Source organism: Nerophis ophidion, linkage group LG15 (assembly GCF_033978795.1).
Source record: "Nerophis ophidion isolate RoL-2023_Sa linkage group LG15, RoL_Noph_v1.0, whole genome shotgun sequence".
Lineage (NCBI taxonomy): Eukaryota > Metazoa > Chordata > Actinopteri > Syngnathiformes > Syngnathidae > Nerophis > Nerophis ophidion.
In genome coordinates, this window is record NC_084625.1 from 40,226,853 (window position 1) to 40,248,947 (window position 22,095).

At 36.4% G+C, this 22,095-nt stretch overlaps 1 protein-coding gene across 2 annotated transcripts in view; it reads left to right on the top strand.

Moving 5' to 3' along the window:
* Window positions 1-21,513, top strand: part of ift74 (intraflagellar transport 74) — an 80,935-nt gene extending 59,422 nt beyond the window's left edge. For both annotated transcript variants that reach the window (XM_061922171.1, XM_061922169.1), the window contains exons 14-20: window positions 5,381-5,434; window positions 6,760-6,857; window positions 12,132-12,258; window positions 12,339-12,502; window positions 17,083-17,208; window positions 17,290-17,350; window positions 21,341-21,513. In XM_061922171.1, the coding sequence (XP_061778155.1) occupies window positions 5,381-5,434; window positions 6,760-6,857; window positions 12,132-12,258; window positions 12,339-12,502; window positions 17,083-17,208; window positions 17,290-17,350; window positions 21,341-21,456 (746 nt within the window). In that variant the 3' untranslated portion in view covers window positions 21,457-21,513. The remainder of the gene's footprint in view (window positions 1-5,380; window positions 5,435-6,759; window positions 6,858-12,131; window positions 12,259-12,338; window positions 12,503-17,082; window positions 17,209-17,289; window positions 17,351-21,340) is intronic.
* The last annotated feature ends 582 nt before the right edge of the window (window positions 21,514-22,095 follow it).

Here is a 22,095-nt window from a genome sequence, read left to right on the forward strand (position 1 = left end):
CTCGGCCTTGGATACTTTGTATGTGTATGTAATCTGCAACTACACTTGAAAAAATGCCCCTCTTAAAAAGGGTAAAAAAAATTATATAAGTTCATTTTTGCTTTTAATGAGCAAAGTCCAAATTGTTATGGTAAGATTTCTTAAAATTGGACATTATATTTAAGCGTTAAAAACGGTTGAGTGATCTTGAAAGTAGCAATTAAAACTTAATATTAGCTATACTTACTGGTATTGTGAAGTTGTGTGTCTTATAACAAACTTGTGATGCTCAAAAGTAGTATTTTTTTCCTCAGAAGTTCTATTCCTTAAAAACTATTTTTTATGTCTCAAGAAAAATACTACTCAGGGAATTGTGACTTGTATTAAGTTTGTTTAAATATTTTGACTAGAACTTAGAAATATATACTTGGTGAGATAGTGATTTTTTTCAGTTTGTTTATGTCTATGTTTATCAATCAATCAATCAATGTTTATTTATATAGCCCCAAATCACAAATGTCTCAAAGGACTGCACAAATCATTACGACTACAACATCCTCGGAAGAACCCACAAAAGGGCAAGGAAAACTCACACCCAGTGGGCAGGGAGAATTCACATCCAGTGGGACGCCAGTGACAATGCTGACTATGAGAAACCTTGGAGAGGACCTCAGATGTGGGCAACCCCCCCCCCTCTAGGGGACCGAAAGCAATGGATGTCGAGCGGGTCTAACATGATACTGTGAAAGTTCAATCCATAGTGGCTCCAAGACAGCAGCGAGAGTCCCGTCCACAGAAAACCATCTCAAGCGGATCAGCAGCGTAGAGATGTCCCCAACCGATACAGGCGAGCGGTCCATCCTGGGTCCCGAGGAACGGTCCATCCTGGGTCTCGACTCTGGACAGTCAGTACTTCATCCATGGTCATCGGACCGGACCCCCTCCACAAGGGAGGGGGGGACATAGGAGAAAGAAAAGAAGCGGCAGATCAACTGGTCTAAAAAGGAGGTCTATTTAAAGGCTAGAGTATACAGATGAGTTTTAAGATGAGACTTAAATGCTTCTACTGAGGTAGCATCTCGAACTGTTACCGGGAGGGCATTCCAGAGTACTGGAGCCCGAACGGAAAACGCTCTATAGCCCGCAGACTTTTTTTGAGCTCTAGGGATCACTAATAAGCCGGAGTCTTTTGAACGCAGATTTCTTGCCGGGACATACGGTACAATACAATCGGCAAGATAGGCTGGAGCTAGACCGTGTAGTATTTTATACGTAAGTAGTAAAACCTTAAAGTCACATCTTAAGTGGACAGGAAGCCAGTGCAGGTGAGCCAGTACAGGCGTAATATGATCAAACTTTCTTGTTCTTGTCAAAAGTCTAGCAGCCGCATTTTGTACCAACTGTAATCTTTTAATGCTAGACATGGGGAGACCCGAAAATAATACGTTACAGTAATCGAGACGAGACGTAACAAACGCATGGATAATGATCTCGGCGTCTTTAGTGGACAAAATGGAGCGAATTTTAGCGATATTACGGAGATGAAAGAAGGCCGTTTTAGTAACGCTTTTAATGTGTGACTCAAAGGAGAGAGTTGGGTCGAAGATAATACCCAGATTTTTTACAGAGTCACCTTGTTTTATTATTTGGTTGTCAAATGTTAGAGTTGTATTATTAAATAGAGGTCGGTGTCTAGCAGGACCGATAATCAGCATTTCCGTTTTTTTGGCATTAAGTTGCAAAAAGTTAGCGGACATCCATTGTTTAATTTCATTAAGACACGCTTCCAACTGACTACAGTCCGGCGTGTTGGTCAGCTTTAGGGGCATGTAAAGTTGGGTGTCATCAGCATAACAGTGAAAGCTAATACCGTATTTGCGTATGACGTCACCCAGCGGCAGCATGTAGATGCTGAAGAGTACAGGGCCAAGGACCGAACCCTGGGGAACTCCACACGTTACCTTAACATAGTCCGAGGTCACACTGTTATAGGAAACGCACTGCATCCTATCAGTAAGATAAGAGTTAAACCATGACAGGGCTGAGTCTGACATACCAATTCATATTTTGATACGCTCTAATAAAATATTATGATCGACGGTATCGAAAGCAGCGCTAAGATCGAGGAGCAGCAACATAGATGACGCATCAGAGTCCATCGTTAGCAATAGATCATTAGTCAATTTTGCGAGGGCTGTCTCAGTCGAGTGATTTGCCCTGAAACCGTATTGAAAGGTTTCACATAGATTGTTAAACGCTAAGTGCTCATTTAGCTGCTCTGCAACAATTTTTTCGAGGATTTTCGAAATAAAGGGAAGGTGAGACACCGGTCGGTAGTTTACCATGAGGTCAGGATCGAGGTTAGGTCTTTTAAGGAGAGGATGAATAACCGCTTTTTTGAATGCAACGGGAACAGTGCCCGAGGAAAGTGATAAGTTTATAATATTTAGCACTGATGGACCTAATAATACAAAAAGCTCCTTGATAAGTTTCCCAGGAAGTGGGTCAAGTAAACATGTTGTTTGTTTTATTCCATTTACACGTTGTAACAATCCTTCTAATGTTATTTCATCAAAACGAGAGAAACTATTTTGGATATTTTCAGTATCCGCCGTATATACAATCGTATCTGTGTTACTATAACCCAGTTGTAGCTGGGACGCATTGTCTTTAATCTCCTTTCTAATAAGTTCAATTTTCTCATTAAAGAACTTCATAAAGTCATCTGCCGAATGGGTGGAGCTACTGGAAGGAGTCCCTTGTTGGGTTAGCGATGCTACTGTACTAAACAAAAATTTTGGATCGTTTTTATTAATGCGGATGAGATTTGAGTAATAATTAGTTTTAGCTAAGGTAAGCATGCGTTTATAAGTTATTAAACTATCACTCCATGCTTGATGGTGCACCTCAAGTTTAGTCGTGCGCCATTTGCGTTCCAGCTTTCTACATAATAATTTCTGAGCTCTAGTTTCTTCAGTAAACCATGGCGTACGCCTTTTTGGAGCCTTTTTTAACTTCAGCGGTGCTATACTATCAATGGTTTCGCGCAGGGCGTTGTTAAAGTTGTTAGTGAGGTTATCAATAGAGCCCACATACTTTGGGAACGGTGCCATTACCGAGGGCAGTAGGTCCGCAAGAGTCGTCGTTGTGGCAGCATTAATGTTGCGGCTGCTATAGCAGTTATTATTATTATTAGCTTGCCGAACATGAGTCTGGACTTCGAATTTTATAAGGTAATGATCGGACATTACTTTAGTATACGGGAGTATCATAACTTTGGAGACGGTGATACCTCTGACAAGCACTAGGTCTATCGTATTACCGCTGCGATGCGTCGGTTCATTTATTATTTGTGTAAGACCACAGCTATCAATTATAGTCTGGAGCGCCACGCACTGTGGGTCCAATGGGGTATTCATATGGATATTAAAGTCCCCCATTATAATTATATTATCGGCGTGCATCACTAGATCAGCAACAAACTCTGAGAATTCACTAATAAAGTCCGAACAGGGCCCTGGGGGGCGGTAGATAACGGCCAGGCACAGAGGCAGAGGTGTGGCAGACTTCATAGAAAGCACCTCAAACGATTTATATTTATTATTTAAGTTAGGACTAAAGTTAAAGTTTTCGTTGTATATTAGTGCGACACCCCCTCCCCTTTTGAGGTGACGGGCAATATGCGCATTCGTATAGTTAGGAGGGGATGCCTCATTTATCGCAAAAAGTCGTCTGGTTTAAGCCAGGTTTCTCTAAGACCGATAACGTTAAGGTTGTTGTCTCTAATGACCTCATTGACTAATAACGTTTTGGGAGACAAAGATCTGATGTTTAGAAAGCCCATATTATAGGTAGTGGGCTGTTTTAAGGAGTTGTTGATAAAATTATCCGTAGTAGCAATATTAATAATGTTGCGTTTATTATGCGCAGTGTACTTAAAATAATTACGACCATATCTAGGAATTGATATGACGGGAATTTTCAGATTGTCTACTTGGCGCTGCGATAAACTGAACGCATCATAATTTGCCACCTCAGTAGAACGCATGTCTAACTCTGACGTAGTCATAGACACAGTAGAAAAAACATTTTGTGAGTTGTGTATTATTCTACGAATTTACAAATGTGTATTTTAGACTGCAATAATGTTTAATTAAGGACACCTATTTCGTATGCCTAGCTTGTGAGCTATTGCGTGTTAAGCTGGTGTGTAGCTGTTTACCTTTTGTAAATGATTTGAGTAAAATACAAGAGAAGACTAACCTTGTGTGCTTTTTGGAGAACATTTAAATGTTAACTGGCTGTCTAGATTTGCACTAGTAATGTTCCAACTGCTTGTATTGGAGATTTTAGATGCAAGCCGATATTATCCTGTTCTTGTCTTTTTCTGCTGATGTAGGGCTGATATCAATATTGGATAGGGACACACCTAATTTTGTTTATGCGCTACTCTTTCTTCTGGTGTCTAACAATTAAAAAAAAACTATTACGAGTGTATTTTGTAAGTTCCTGTGTCAGAATCATGGTTATTACTGCATGCTGTTATTTTGAAAATTACTTTACACTAAACAGGAAGTCAGTGTGTGCTTGTTTTATTTTTGTTCAATCAGGCCAGGGGTTTGCAAACTTTTTGGCTCAGGGGCCACATTGGCTTTTGAACCTGGCGAGCACATCTGCAACTGTTGGAACTATGAGTAGACTTCTCAAACATGGTCTATTTAATTATAATACATCTATTTTCAACAATATCATATCAAAACTTCAAAGAAACATAACATGTATATTACAGGGTTAACACTTACATTCTCTTTCCTTGGGAGGGGTGTTGTTGATCACCGCTTTTTGCCAGCGCATTGAAGTTTAGTATCAGTTTTTTTGTGGCAATTCTGAAAACAAATCTGTGCTAAATTCTGTTCTAATATTTGGCAGGCTGGATTAAAAAGACCATAGTTTGCTCATCCCGGAATTAGGCAGTAGTTATGCTTAGTGATAATGATAATGTTACTTAACAATACCACAACACGTGTAAACATAAACGGAATTGTTTTTCACAGAAATTCTTTCTTTAGCTCTCATCACACGGACGGATTATTGAAATTTACTGGGGTTGGATGGAGCCCATCCCAGCTGCATTGGGGCGGAAGGTGAGGTAGACTCTGGACATGTCGATGTTGAGGTTTTGGTCAGATAATTTAGCATATATTTACCTGCATTTTTAATGCACAAAATGTATAAACGTAAACCCCTTTACCATCCTTCAATTTTTACAAACCATATAAGACAAAGATACCCTGTCATTTGGTAATGTTGATGTCTCTGTCATTAATAGTCCATAAAATGGATAATATAAGATAATACATGATGCTTAGAAATAAAATAATTGGCTTGTCTTTCATTAAAGGGGAATGTCAGCAGAAGTACAAGGAACTGAAGAGAAAAGAAGAAGAAATTGATGGTAAGGAAAATAGATGGAGGTTTTTATGAATGTGAGAAATCATCTAAATCAGTGGTGCCCAACCTTTTTGTATCCGCGGACCGGTCAACGCTTAATAATTTGTCCCGCGGCCCTGGGGACACATTTTTTTTTTCTTTGTCATGAAAAAGGGACGTTTTTGTCATGAAAAAGGGAGGTTTTTGTGTGATGGTGCACAAATTGTAAGTGTATATTGTGTTTTTTATGTTGTTTTAATAAAAATAAAAAAAATGTTTGTTTTTTTTAATAAAAATAAATAAAAAATTCTTCTGCGGCCCGGTACCAATCGGGCCACGGCCCGGTGGTTGGGGACCACTGATCTAAATAACGGAAAGTCACTGGAGTGAGTCTTTAGCATAGAATTGAACATTGCATTTATGCTAGTAGCTTGTGGACACTAACCACACTAAAGTGATTCATTTTAGATCTTTCAAAAACAATACAATTAAATTTATAAATAAAATCAATTAACCAAACAAAAAAGGGTTTAGGTAACAGGAGTGTGCTGAGGCTGTTCTTCCATGGCCTGAAGAGGATGCGAATGATGACTTGTAGAATATTTAACATTTTAGAGGTGTTAATGGTAAATGGGTTATACTTGTACGGCGTTTTCTACCTTTTTTTAAGGAACTCAAAGGCTTTGACACTATTTCCACATTCACCCATTCACCTACATTCACACACTGATGGTGGGAGCTGCCATTCAAGGCGCTAACCAGGACCCATCAGGAGCAAAGGTGAAGTGTCTTGCTTAAAGATACAACGGACGTGACTAAGATGGTAGAAGGTGGGGATTAAACCAGGAACCCTCAGGTTGCGGGCACAGCCACTCTCCCAACTGTGCCACGCCGTCCCAATGTGTCCTCATGGACACTATTGCTTAAATTGTGATTTTTTTAAAGACAAATATACCTAAAATATGGTAGGGTTAAATAATAACACACATGGACAAATAAAAATATCCGAAGAATTAAAATGGTTATATTTCATTGTAATATCACATTGACCAGCAAACGGCGGCAGCAAAAACATTTTTTCCAGCAAATATATTCATTTGAATAATCTTTTAAATTGGAGTGATTAAATCATATTAATGTGCAGGACACTCTGTTTAATTAAAACATGTTAATTTCATGATGCATTTAGACATTTTATTGCCTTGGTACACAAGTGGCTCGGATTCAGGGGCCAATGTTTGATGTACTTGAAATACATTTTATGTGATCATCGTTATCATGATTAATGACTTATTGCACACATGGAGCTCCTTGTAGCTGGCCCTCACATTCTTCATCTTTTCTTCTCAGGCTTCTTGCACTCCTTTGAGGAGTTGAGGGGTCAGGAGCAGAACAAGATGACCCACAGCCAGGAAAATATTGTCTCTCTCTTAGAGCACTGCAGCAGGGTGAGTGAAGAATTATAAATAATTAGAAGTATGATGGTAATAGCAATAGCCATGCATAAAGTGTTATTTTTATATACAAAGTGTCATGTACTGTAGGCTGCATACTTTGAAAACTATAATACTTTCTTACTGTATGTTTGTACTTTTAATCTGATATCTCTGGGCTTCACGGTGGCAGAGGGGTTAGTGCGTCTGCCTCACAATACGAAGTTCCTGCAATCCTGGGTTCAAATCCAGGCTCGGTGGAAGAGGGGTTAGTGCGTTTGCCTCACAATACGAAGTTCCTGCAGTCCTGGGTTCAAATCCAGGCTCGGGATCTTTCTGTGTGGAGTTTGCATGTTCTCCCCGTGAATGCGTGGGTTCCCTCCGGGTACTCCGGCTTCCTCCCACCTCGAAAGACATGCACCTGGGGATAGGTTGATTTGCAACACTAAAAATTGGCCCTAGTGTGTGAATGTGAGTGTGAATGTTGTCTGTCTATCTGTGTTGGCCCTGCGATGAGGTGGCGACCTGTCCAGGGTGTACTGCGCCCGATTTTAGCTGAGATAGGCGCCAGCGCCCCCCGCGACCCTGAAAGGGAATAAGCGGTAGAAAATGGATGGATCTCTTCCTCTGAGAATCGATCCCGGTACCTGATACCCATTTTTGGTACTCTGTGTCGTCATCAGTGTTCAGAATAATGTTGTTCGATAAGTATTAGATTACTTTTCCTGGTAATGAGTAATCTAATTGATTACCTGTATGTATGTTACTGATATGTTTGATGTAACGTGGCTCGCTACTTTTGATTTGGTTGTATGTCAACAAGACAGCGTCAAAAGCGCTGCAAGTTCAATGCAGGAAATATATTTTTACTACTGAAAGTAACAACAAGATCACACTAAAGTGAATTTAATATCAAATAGAATAAGGTAACATCACACAGCAAACAACATTTAAGTACACAAACACACTACTACGAGTGAATAATGAACAACAAATCAATGATTGAAGTGACAAATTTGAAATCCTACAATACCCCGTTTGTTAACAAGGAAACTACAGCCTTTGAAGCACATTCAATCTCTTTTATTAACCAGCAGTAACAAAAAAGAGGAAAAAGATTCAACAGAGCTGACACACACAGCTAGGCTAATGCTGCTCTGTCTGGCTCTCTCGCTGACGTCACACGTCACTTGGCAACAGGCACCACCTTTTGAAAGCACACACTCCTGAAAACATCTCTCAACTCCGTATGCATCTACATATTAATTACATTTACTAAAGGGTAATTCTGTTAGTAATTCAATTACCCTTTTTCTAGTAAAGAAATGAATAACTATGATTAATTACTTTTAAAAGTAATTTGCCCAACACTGGTTGTGGTAAACTGGTAATTACTAGGGTGTCCTGATGGATATTAATATCAGCTATCAGTCGGATGTCAGCAAAAAAAACCAAGTATTGAATTACAAACCCTGTTTCCATAGGAGTTAGAAAATTGTGTTAGATGTAAATATAAACGGAATACAATGATTTGCAAATAATTTTCAACCCATATTCAGTTGAATATGCTACAAAGACAACATATTTGATGTTCAAACTGATAAAAAAAATGTTGTTGTTGCAAATAATCATTAACTTTAGAATTTGATGCCAGCAACACGTGACAAAGAAATTGGGAAAGGTGGCAATAAATACTGATAAAGTTGAGAAATACTCATCAAACACTTATTTGGAACATCCCACAGGTGTGTAGGCTTATTGTGAACAGGTGGGTGCCATGATTGGGTATAAAAGAAGCTTCCATGAAATGCTAAGTAATTCACAAACAAGGATGGGGCGAGGGTCACCAATTTGTAAGCAAATTGTCGAACAGTTTTAGAACAACATTTCTCAATGCACTATTGCAAGGAATTTAGGGATTTTACCATCTACGATCCGTAAAATCATCAAAAGGTTCAGAGAATCTGGAGAAATCACTGCACGTAAGTGATGATATTGCGGACGTTTGATCCCTCAGGTGGTACTGCATCCAAAACCGACATCAGTGTGTAAAGGATATCACCACATGGGCTCTGGAACATTTCATAAAACCACTGTCAGTAACTACAGTTGGTTGCTACATCTGTAAGTGCAAGTTAAAACTCTACTATGCAAAGCAAAGCCCATTTACTGTATCAACAACACAAAGGAACGCCGCTGGCTTCGCTGGGCCCGAGCTCATCTAAGATGGACTGATGCAAAATGGAAAAGTGTTCTGAAGAGTCCACGTTTCAAAATATATTTGGAAACTGAAGAGTCCACATTTCAAATTATTTTTGGAAACTGTGGACGTGGTGTCCTCCGGAACAAAGAGGAAAAGAACCATCCGGATTTTTATAGGCGCAAAGTTCAAAAGCCAGCATCTGTGATGGTATGGGGGTGCATTAGTGCCCAAGGCATGGGTAACTTACACATCTGTGAAGGCACCATTAATGCTGAATGGTCCGTAGAGGTTTTGTCATCCAAGCACCGTTATCATGGAGGCCCCTGCTTATTTCAGCAAGACAATGGCAAGCCACATGTTACAACAACGTGGTTTCGTAGTAAAGGAGTGCGGGTACTTTCCTGGCCCGCCTGCAGTCCAGACCTGTCTCCCATCGAAAATGTGTGCCGCATTATGAAGCGTGAAATAAGACAGCGGAGACCCCCGACTGTTGAACGACTAAAGCTCTACATAATACAAGAATGAGAAAAAATTCCACTTTCAAATCTTCAACAAATAGTTTCCTCAGTTCCCAAACGTTTATTGAGTGTTGTTAAAAGAAAAGGTGATGTAACACAGTGGTGAACATGCAAGCCTTTCCCAACTACTTTGGCACGTGTTGCACCCATGAAATTTTAAGTTAATTATTATTTGGAAAAAAAAAATTAAGTTTATGAGTTTGAACATCAAATATCTTGTCTTTGTAGTGCATTCAATTGAATATGGGTTGAAATGGATTAGCAAATCATTGTATTCTGTATATATTTACATCTAACACAATTTCCCAACTCATATGGAAACGGGGTTTGTATATCGGCTTGCATCTAAAATCTCCAATACAAACAGTCAGTCCTGCAACGTGTTTACTTGTGAAAAGCTGTACACCCAGTTAACATCTAAATGTTCTCCAATAAATGAACATAGTTGTTTTTTTCTTGTTTTTTTAGTCAAGTAAATTAAAACATTTAAACATGGTAGGCTATAGGCTACTTGGGGACACAGTAGCAGCTACAGAACAGAAAGCACACACAACTTTGGCATTAAGCTCTTCATTGAACAAATATCAAAATATTATAGTTGCATAATACTTACATATAAAGTCGCCAAGACAGAAGCGTATCCAGTAACATGTGTCCGCATCGTTCAACTTACTGCAATATCATGAACGTAACTTTATGAATTATTTTGGGCACTCGGTGTTGCCAAACATTTTTTTGAATGTACCAGACTTGTATTTTGTTGAGTCCAAGAAAGTGTTTCATTGAATTTTTGTACTTGTTACAAATCAGCTGTTTGATTGAACTACTTAAATGTAGTTTTCTTTACCAAATTTGGAGATGTTGAAATCACAATGTAAAATCACTAATGCAAATCGGTAGCACGTGTATGGCATATCCAATGTAAATTAGCAGTGAGCTAGTGCATTTTCAGAAGTGGGTCTTTACTTTTGAGTGTTGTTTTTTATCAGACATGCATGCTTACTTTGTCGGCATGGAAAATGCAAACATTAACTGGAGGCAGTATGCTGCAAGTACGCCTGTTTGCCTGCCAAGTGTTTGAGTCTATTCCGAATCTGCAACTGGACATGACGTCACATACTACGAAAGTACCAACTTAGGCACAGTTTATTTTTGTTATTTGGTTCCCTGCTCGCAATGTGCTAAACCAGAAAGATGACAAATAGTTTCTATGATGCATTTTAACAATCATGTACAGCAAAAAGTACAAATTATTTGTTTGTTTATGTCAGGTTTATTTACAGAGATAGACATAATTTCTACATTTTCGTTGAAAACCAAATCAAGACAAGACCTACTTACTAGAGGTGTAACGGTACACAACAATTTCGGTTCGGTACATACCTCGGTTTAGAGGTCACAGTTCGGTTCTTTTTTGGTACAGTAAGAAAAGAAACACAATATTAATTTGTTGGTTATTTATTTACCAAATGTGTAAACAATGGCTTTATCCTTTTAACATTGGGAACACTATAATAATTCTGCCCACGTTAATCAACAGTAAACAGCTTCAACTTGTTGCTCAGATTAAATAAAATGACAAAACTTTTCTTCTACATATAAAAAGTGCAACATTAAACAGTTTCAAGTCAACTCATCATGCTTAATTTATTACAGCATTTGGGAAGCCTGTAGTTGAGTTTTATTATGTAAATGTTATTTTTTTATTAACATGTGATAGCAGGGACCCTGCCATTCAAATTAGACTGCTACATTACTAATGATTAATGTAACTATACCTGAAAAAATAGCACAACAGCAATAGGAGAGACTACTCATCCCTGAACACCATGGAGTTCATGTAGGCTTAATGATGCAGTTACATTATTATATCACTAGCATACACACACGCACAATTAGCTGACACACACACCGCAAAATGAGCTAACGTTACGCTAAAAGTTATTTAGCCTTCACCTCAAGCCAGGACTGTGAGCGAGCTGAGCTGCAGTTTGTTCCTAGAACGTCATCTAGAACGTTGACTGGGAGGTGTTTATTATAATTTGGGGAGAGTCCGCTGCTCAACTGCTAAACACCTATCTGTTCGACGCTGAAGCGCTGACTACATGCGCTCTGAATACGCACTGCTAATTGGTTGTTACCGCTCTGAATACGCACTGCTGATTGGCTGTTACCGATATATATGTAACCAATCAGATGGTTGTGTGGGTGGGACAATGCTGGGTGCTGTGTAGGAGACAGAGGCAGGACAAAGCAGAGCAGCTTGTTAAGACTTTAGCTTAGGCGGCTACTTCATATGTTCGTGTGGAAACTCGTTCGGTACACCTCCGAACCGAACCGGAACCCCCATATCGAAACGGTTCAATACAAATACACGTACCCTTACACCCCTACTACTTCTATTACTTAACACGTTTAAAACACTCCATTGTAAGTTAAGCAGTACTAAGCTGTTCAATATATTTAAATTATTAATGTGAGTGTGATATCTTTCTGAGTTCCTCTGTGCCTGAAGGATGCAGCAAATGAGAATGCAGTCAAATCTGATGCTCATCTTCTCACCTACAGAACATGTTGCGGCTCCGTCAGGTGGATACAATCACAGCCAGCGAGCTGAGGAACATGCAGGACGTGCTGGTCAGTAAAGAGACAGAAGTGTCCCAATCAGCGAGTACCGCCAGGGGACTGACCACCGGTCAGTGACGCACCGGAGATGACGCACGTTATGCCCTTTTATCGTGTATTCCAGTTTCTTATCGTGTGACCGCTACCCAGAGTCCCAGCGTCTGCAGCAGGACCTGGACAAAGTGCAGCAGCTGGAGGGCAAGATCACAGGGGAGCTAAACACCCTCAAGGAACATGTCGGCCAGATGGAGTCGGAGCTGATTACCTATAGCGACCTGGACACGCTGAGACACACTGCCGAGGACAGAAAGAAGGTAAAAGAAACGAGTATACATGGTGGGAGTGTCCTCATCTGATAAGATATCTGTCCGGTATTAGTGTGAAAGATCGTATGTGCTTGAATACTTTCCGACATAATCTTATCGAACACAATTGACATGTGTATACATAGAATAAACCACTTCGGTCTCAGGATCGACCCCTGTGGTACGCCGCAAACTTCAATAATGGCTTTCTGTCTGTTAAGTAGCTTTTCACCCAGTTCTGAACCTTCTAATTCGTTCACTAAGTTTCCATGCACTAAACTAGTCTGATTTTTCAAATAGATTGCTTTTTTTGTATTATCACACCTACGTGAGAAGTCCAAGTGTCCATGCACGCGCTCTAATGGTAAATGGGTTATACTTGTATAGCGCTTTTCTACCTTCAAGGTACTCAAAGCGCTTTGACACTTTTTCCACATTCACCCATTCACACACACATTCACACATTGATGGCGGGAGCTGCCATGCAAGGCCCTAACCACGACCCATCAGGAGCAAAGGTGAAGTGTCTTGCTCAAGGACACAACGGACGTGACGAGGTTGGTAGAAGGTGGAATTGAACCAGGAACCCTCAGGTTGCTGGCACAGCCACTCTCCCAACAGCGCCAGGCCGTCCCCAACTATTGGCTGCACACTGAGGGGCGCTACTTCCTATTATTGCGTATAAATTACACTCGCCATCCGCGGATCCCTACAACTCGTTCTAATTGATGTCCGCTGTAATATCGGCAGAGATTACACATTACATCTCTAATGGCTATGTTGGTGTTAAATAGCAGACGGCATCAAGAAATAATATTGGATTGTGCTACGAACATGACGCTACAACCAAGAATGTATCGGGCGGATGCATTGAAAGACCAAGTTTTTTCCAAAGGAATTTTCGGACAGAAATCATGGGGAAACATTTTTGGAATGTCTTTTAGTTCATTCAAAAGACTTTGTGAATTGATGGAAGGAGTTTTAGATCCGAAGGTAAAGACTGTTTGTGTCTCGACTGATATCCAGAGGAAGGTTGCTATTGTGTGCAGAATGTTAATCAGTTGGCTTGCACAACTGCAGGTTTGTCTACGCTTTGTTATTCGCCTTTAATATGCCTGCTCCATTCTATGTCATCTCATTTGTATTTTGTTCAGGTGTCCAAAATGTTTGTAGTGCATTGATGACAGAAAAAAAAGAAACGGATATTTATTTAAGAATGTAGCTAAAGAAATGTAGGGCATTCTACATTTCTTTAGCTACATTGTTAAATAAATGTAGGGCATTCTACATTTCTTTAGCTACATTGTTAAATAAATGTAGGGCATTCTACATTTCTTTAGCTACATTGTTAAATAAATATCCGTTTCTTTTTTTCTGTCATCAATGCACTTCAAAATGTTTTGTTCTTTTAATTTGTGAAGCAAATAAACACTCTCCTCTTCATGACAATTGTTTTTTCTAAATGGTATCTGCTCAGGTTTTTTTTTTACCGGGACTTGAAACTGGCGCATGCGCGATACGAAGGCTCATTTCCTGCCGTACACCCCCCCCCCGAGAGATCTGGTTTCCAATCGCATAATACAGGTGTTAGTCCGACTTTTCAAAAATCAAAAACGATCGGATTAAGGTGTTGCACATGACCTGTAGGAGGTTTATTTAAGTTAAGTTAAGTTAAAGTACCAACGATTGTCTCACACACACACCAGGTGTGGTGAAATTTGTCTGCATTTGATCCGCATTTGATCTGCATTTGGGACTTTGTGGCGCAGTGGGAGAGTGGCCGTGCGCAACCCGAGTGTCCCTGGTTCAAATCCCACCTAGTACCAACCTCGTCACGTCCGTTGTGTCCTGAGCAAGACACTTCACCCTTGCTCCTGATGGGTGCTGGTTGGCGCCTTGCATGGCAGCTCCCTCCATCAGTGTGTGAATGGGTAAATGTGGAAGTAGTGTCAAAGCGTTTTGAGTACCTTGAAGGTAGAAAAGCGCTATACAAGTACAACCCATTTATCCATCCCCTTGATCACCCCCTGGGAAGTGAGGGGAGCAGTGGGCAGCAGCAGTGTCGCGCCCGGGAATCATTTTTGGTGATTTAACCCCCAATTCCAACCCTTGATGCTGAGTGCCAAGCAGGGAGGCAATGGGGCCCTATTTTTTTTTTTTTTAATAGTTTTTGGTATGACTCGGGCGGGGTTTGATTCACAACCTACTGATCTCAGGGCGGACACTCTAACCCAGGGTTGTCAAACGTAAGGCCCGCGGCCCAGGTTTTTTCCGGCCCACGGGATGAGTTTGCTAAGTATAAAAATGAGCCAAAATTTTTGAATGGAATAAACTGCTATTCTAAATGTGTCCACTAGATGTCACAATAGCAACTCTTTGAAGAACATGCTACATATGCAAAAAAAAAAGTGATAAACCACATGAGGTTCGCGCTCCAGTCGAGGAAAATAAATAACATCCTGTAATTTGATATTGATATTTTTTATCTTCATTGAAAATTAACACCAATGAGTTAACAGATGACCATTATTCAGAAAATATAAATAACGACAAATAAAGATAGAATACTATTAACCGCAACATGTAAGTGTAAAAAAACAACATTATGATTTGTACAATTTCAGATTGTGCTTGTTCTATTTTTAAACAAAGAAGACAATCTGAAGTTGTCTTTATTTTTAAGTTATCGTGCCAGTCCGGCCCACTTGGGAGTGGATTTTATCGATGTGGCCCCCGATCTAAAATGAGTTTGACACCCCTGCTCTAACCACTAGGCCACTGAGTAGCTATGCCTACTCTAGTAGAGCCAAACTCTTTGAGAAATCGGACTAATTTAGTGCATGGACACATACTGATTGATAGATACTGTATATAATGATGTGTATGGATGCTTGGAGTGTCTCGTATATCGGTGTGATACCAGCAGAAAAAACAATTATCGAGTGATGTGGGCTTACATGTGAAATGTGCGATTATAATCTCTGATACGAGCACTCCTGAAGCATGTTTACTTGTGCAAGGCTGGATAGCCAGTTCACATCCTAATGTTCTCCAATAAGCATACAAGTTTGGTCTTTACTTCTAATTAAGCCAAGTCATCTACAAAAGGTAAACATGTTCGGCTATAGGCTACTAGGAGATAGCAGCTACACAACAGCTAAGCAAACAATAGAACACAAGCTAGCCATACAGGATGAGTGTCCTTAATTGAACAATATTGCAGTCTTTGTCAATATAAACAAGCATCAAATAATTAGAGTTGCATATTACTTAAACCTAAAAAGCCTCAGAGGCAGAAGCATATTAGACAGTATCCAGTAACAAACATGTCTGCATCATTTAACTTACTGCCCCTTTGCTCTTTCATTATTTTTTGTGACTACTAGGTGTTACCAGTAAATAAATAAATAAATACCACGCCACAGATAGCATAGGTCCGATACTGATGTTAATAAAATGTAGGTTAGCGTTTTCATACCTGCAATTGTTCTCTGTTTGATTAATTGTGCTGAAAATGTTAATTTTCCTGAAGGAATAAATAAAGTACTATCTGATCTAATCTAATTACACAGGAGCAAACCATTTCTAACATTGCACTTGGTATGGTATAGGACAGTAGTTCTCAACCTTTTTTCAGTGACGTACCCCCTGCGAACATTTTTTTTAATTAAAGTACCCCCTAATCAGAGCAAAGCATTTTTGGTTGAAAAAAAGAGATAAAGAAGTAAAATACAGCACTGTGTCATCAGTTTCTGATTTATTAAATTGTATAACAGTGCAAAATATTGCTCATTTGTAGTGGTCTTTCTTGAACTATTTGGAAAACAATATATAAAAATAACAAAAAACTTGTTGAAAAATAAACAAGTGATTCAATTATAAATAAAGATTTCTACACATAGAAGTAATCATCAACTTAAAGTGCCCTCTTTGAGGATTGTAATAGAGATCCATCTGGATTCATGAACTTAATTCTAAACATTTATTCACAAAAAAGAAATCTTTAACATCAATGTTAATGGTATATGTCCACAAAAAATCTAGTTGTCAACACTGAATATTGCATTGTTGCATTTCTTTGCACAGTTTATGAACTTATATTCCTATTTTGTTGAAGTATTATTCAATAAATATATTCATAAAGGATTTTTGAATTGTTGCTATTTTTAGAATATTTAAAAAAAATCTCACTTACCCCTTGGCATACCTTCAAGTACCCCCAGGGGTACATGTACCCCCATTTGAGAACCACTGGTATAGGAAGTAAGAAATTTGTATCAGGACTATCCTATTTTATGGTGAAGTCAAATTTTACAAAGCGGTGACAGGCAAAAAAATGCTATTAATACTAGTTTAAATGAGTAGTTACGAATGTGTTTATTAAATGTGCAATTAGATCAATCTGTTGGATCCTTTGTTTGACAAAATAAATTAATTGATACATGTTATTTAATGAGGGTGCAAGAATGGCCCAAATACTCCTAAACAAGAGAATTGTAACACTAAAGTAGGACCAATGTTGAAAAAGTCCAAACCTGCACTAATGTCGTATTGATGTTTAAATAATCATTATTTTTCTGGTGGTGCAGAGATTGCAAGAAGAGCGAATCTCCCTTACACAACATCGAGATTCATTCCGACAGCTGCTGGAGGAGATGAACCACAAATATGAAGCACTGAAGAGCAAGCTGGAGGAAAACGAGACGCATGCGCAGGTTTGTGACATAATGAAGAAGCAGCAGCCATTATTCAGCAGCTAATAACATGTTTGTTACGTCTTTTTGTGTTGTTGGTAGCTGTCTAACCTGGAGAGGAAGTGGCAACATCTGGAACAGAACAACTTTGTCATGAAAGAATGTATCCTTCTCAAAAACTCACATATGTCAGTCAGTACTGTTCAATAAGTGTAAAGAAGTCACTCTATATGACAACACATTTAGACCATACAGACTTATTTCATAGAAATGATCTCACATTTTATGTTGACAGAAACAAAAAACTTGTTGGTCTACATGGAGACGTTGTCGACATAAACGGGACCGATTTAAGAGGTTTCCACTGTACTACTTGTAGTTTTTTGTTAGTATAATAGTTAAATGTAAAAACCACAATACTATTATTAGCACATTAGGTGCATGCAAAAAGAATAATATTGATTGTAAACTACAATATTTATATTTTTATTGGTAAAATAGTTCAATGTAAAAACTACAATATTAATAGTTTTTGGATAATACAATAGTTAAATGATATGTTTATTGTTCGAATAAAAATAGTGCAATAGTTTAGGTAAAAATGACGGTATTGATAGTACAATAGTTTACTGTAAAACCTCTACTATTAATATTTTTATTAGTACAAAAGTTCAAGTAAGAACTACATCATTGATATTTTTATTGTACTAAAAAAACTTATGCAATAAAAACTACAGTATTGATAGTTTTTGAAAGTAAAATATTTTACTGTTAAATCTCCACTATTGATATTTTTATAAGTACAATAGTTCAAGTAAAAATTACAATATTGATAGTTTTTGTTCATACAATAGTTACATGTAAAAACTACAATATTCATATTTTTATTAGTACAATAGTTAAGTAAAAGCTACAATAATGATCGTTTTTCTGTTAGTACAGTAGTTACATGTAAAACTACAATATTTATATTTTTATTAGTACAATAGTTCAAGTAAAAACTACGATATTGATAGTTTTTTGTTAGTGCAATAGTTTAATGTAAAAACTACAATATTTATATTTTTTTAGTCCAATATTTCAAGTAAAAACTACAATATTGATAGTTTTTTGTTAGTGCAATAGTTTAATGTAAAAACTACAATATTTATATATTATTAGTACAATAGTTCAATGTAAAAACTACAATTTAGATTTTTATTGTGCTAAAAAATGTGCAATAGTTTTGAAACTACAGTATTGATAGTTTTTTATAGTAAAATAGTTTACTGTAAAACCTCCACAGTTAATATTTTTATTAGTACAATAGTTCAAGTAAAAACTACAATTTTGATAGTGTTTTGTTAGTGTAATAGTTTAATGTAAAAACTACAATATTTATATTGTTTTAGTCCAATATTTCAAGTAAAAACTACAATATTGATAGTTTTTTGTTAGTGCAATAGTTTAATGTAAAAACTACAATATTTATATATTGTTAGTACAATAGTTCAATGTAAAAACTACAATATTGATAGTGTTTTGTTAGTCCAATAGTTGAATGTAAAAACTACAATATTTATATTTTATTAGTACAAGAGTTCAAGTAAAAACTACAATATTGATAGTTTTTTGTTAGTGCAATAGTTTAATGTAAAAACTACAATATTTATATTTTATTAGTACATTAGTTAAATGTAAAAACTGCAATATTAATAGTTTTTGGATAACAAAATAGTTAAATGTAAAAACTACAATATTGATATTTTTATTGTACTAATAAAATAGTGCTATAGTTTAAGTAAAAACTACAGTATTGTATTTGATAGTAAAATAGTTTACTGTAAAACCTCCACTATTGATTTTTTTAGCAGTACAATAGTGAAAGTAAATACTACAATTTTGCTATTTTTTTGCTGGTTTAGTAGTTATATTTTTATTATTACAATAGTTCAAGTAAAAACTACAATATTTATAGTTTTTTGTTCGTACAATAGTTACATGTAAAAACTACAATATTTCCATTTTTATTAGTAGAATAGTTCAAGTAAAAACTACAATATTGATTGTACTAATAAAAAGAGTACAATAGTTTAAGTAAAAACTACAGTATTTATAGTTTTTGATAGTAAAATAGTTTACTGTAAAACCTCCACAATAGATATTTTTATTTGTACAATAGTTCAAGTAAAAACTACAATATTGATAGTATTTTGTTAGTGCAATAGTTAAATGTAAAAATTTAAATATTTATGTTTCATCACTACAATAGTTAAATGTAAAAACTACAATAGCAATAGCCATTGGATAATACAAAATAATTAAATGTAAAAACTACAATATTTATATTTTTATTAGTACAATAGTTCAATGTAAAAAATGCAATATTAATAGTTTTTGGATAATACGATAGTTAAATGTAAAAACTACAATATTGATATTATTGTACAAATAAAAATAATGCAATAGTTCAAGTACAAACTACAGTATTGATAGTACAATAGTTTACTGTAAAACCTCTACTATTAATATTTTATTAGTACAAAAGTTCAAGTAAAAACTACAACATTGATAGTTTTTGTTAGTACAATAGTTACATGTAAAAACTTCAATATTTATATTTTTTTTAGTACAATAGTTAAGTAAAAACTACAATAATGGTCGTTTTTTTGTTAGTACAATAGTTACATGTAAAACTACAATATTTAGATTTTTATTAAAGTTAAAGTACCAATGATTGTCACAAACAATATTAGTACAATAGTTAAAGTAAAAACTACAATATTGATAGTTTTTTGTTAGTGCAATAGTTTAATGTAAAAAATACAATAATTATATTTTATTAGAACACTAGTTGAATGTAAAACTACAATATTTATAGTTTTTGGATGATAAAATAGAAAAATGTAAAACTACAATATTTATATTTTTATTGTGCTAATAAAATAGTGCAAGTGTAAGTAAAAACTACAGTATTGATAGTTTTTGATGGTAAAATAGTTTACTGTAAGACCTTTGCTATTGATATTTTTATTAGTACAATAGTTCAAGTAAAAACTACAATATCGATAGTTTTTTGCTAGTACAATATTTATACTTTTATTGGTACAATAGTTCAAGTAAAAACTACAACATTGATAGTTTTTTGTCAGAGCAATACTTACATGTAAAAACTACAATATTTATATTTTATTAGTACAATAGTTAAATGTAAAAACTACAATATTAATAGTTTTTTGATAATAAAACTGTTAAATGTAAACACTGCAATATTGATATTTTTATTGTACTAATAAAATAGAGCAATAGTTCCATGTAAAAAAATACATTATTGATAGTTTTTTGCTAGTACAATAGGGGCAGTAGTACAATATTGATTTTTTTTTTTGTGATAAATTTGATGAATTAAAAACGTAATTACATTACACCTGCAAATAAAATTAATAGCTGGCAAATATAACAGTTTTTTTGTTTCTTAATGATGTTAATATTTCCCGATAAAGTTTTGTAATGTTAAATTTGTTGTTTTGCACCAAGCAAATATTGAATTATTCATTTCCCACAAATTACTTTTATTCCAAAATGGGCATCCAATTAAATTAGGCATAAAAGATAATAAATAAAGGGTTTTACATTTTTTCAAAATGGGTTGGTGTAACAACATATTGTGTAATGTTACAATATGCAATAATGTACTACATGTATACTTTATGTTATCATGCCACAGTTTATACTCTATTTTATAATACAATTCTTGAACACATTTTGTAATAGGTGTTGATGCATTTTGTAATAACTTGTTACACATTGCAAAACTTATTACAAGATGCAGGTGCTGCATTTTTTAATACAATTTGGTGTATTGTATAATAAACCATCAGAATTGACGTCTTAATTCCCAAAACTACCACAACATCAAAAAAACATTTATTCTACATTAAAATTAATTTTAAAACCCTAATCAAATGTTTCATCGATCAATCATGCAGAATTTAGGTTGGGGTTCCAACCTAAATTCTGCTTCCGGCCCCAATATAGTGTACTAGATTTTAAAAGTACTTCTCAGTGCAAGTGTACTTATGTACTCAATTATATTAAGTACAGAAGTACAACTTCACTGCATGTTTGATGTTTGATGAATTTGTGCAAGTTTTTTTCTTGACTTGAATGTCAGTCATCGCCTCAAAGTCTCAGGAAAGTGACTTTGCTTCAGTGGCCAAGAATGTTTACCAGCAAGTGTCGGATTACAACAAATGTCTCATAGACTCACTGCAGAACATCAGGAGCTGAGTACACCATTAATAATAAAACGTGAAATCAATACATCAATAAACATGTTCAATCATATTCGACCAACAGTAACTTTTTTCAGCCAGTCCTCAAAGAAAATCAAAGGATGGAGATACATTTTTTACGATGTTAAAGGCCAACTGAAACCCGCTACTACCAACCACGCAGTCTGATAGTTTATATATCAATGATGAAATATTAACATTGCAACACATGCCAATACGGCCTTTTTAGTTTACTAAATTGCAATTTTTAATTCCCCAGGAGTTTCTTGTTGAAAACGTCGCGGAATGATGACGTGTACGCGTGACGTCGCGGACTGTAAGGAAATACGAGCGCTGCACACACACACAGCTATAAGTAGTCTGCTTTAACCGCATAATTACACAGTATTTTGGACATCTGTGTTGCTGAATATTTTGCAATTTGTTCAATTAATAATGGAGAAGTCAAAGTAGAAAAATGGAGGTGGGAAGCTTTAGCCTTTAGCCACACAAACACACGGTGATTCCTTGTTTAAAATTCCCGGAGGTGAAGCTTTCCTTTGGATCCGAGCGGTCAAGCGAACATGGATCCCGACCAAATGTGAACCAGCAGTTTTCGGTGAGGAAATTGTGGTAAAAAGTCGCCACTTACCGG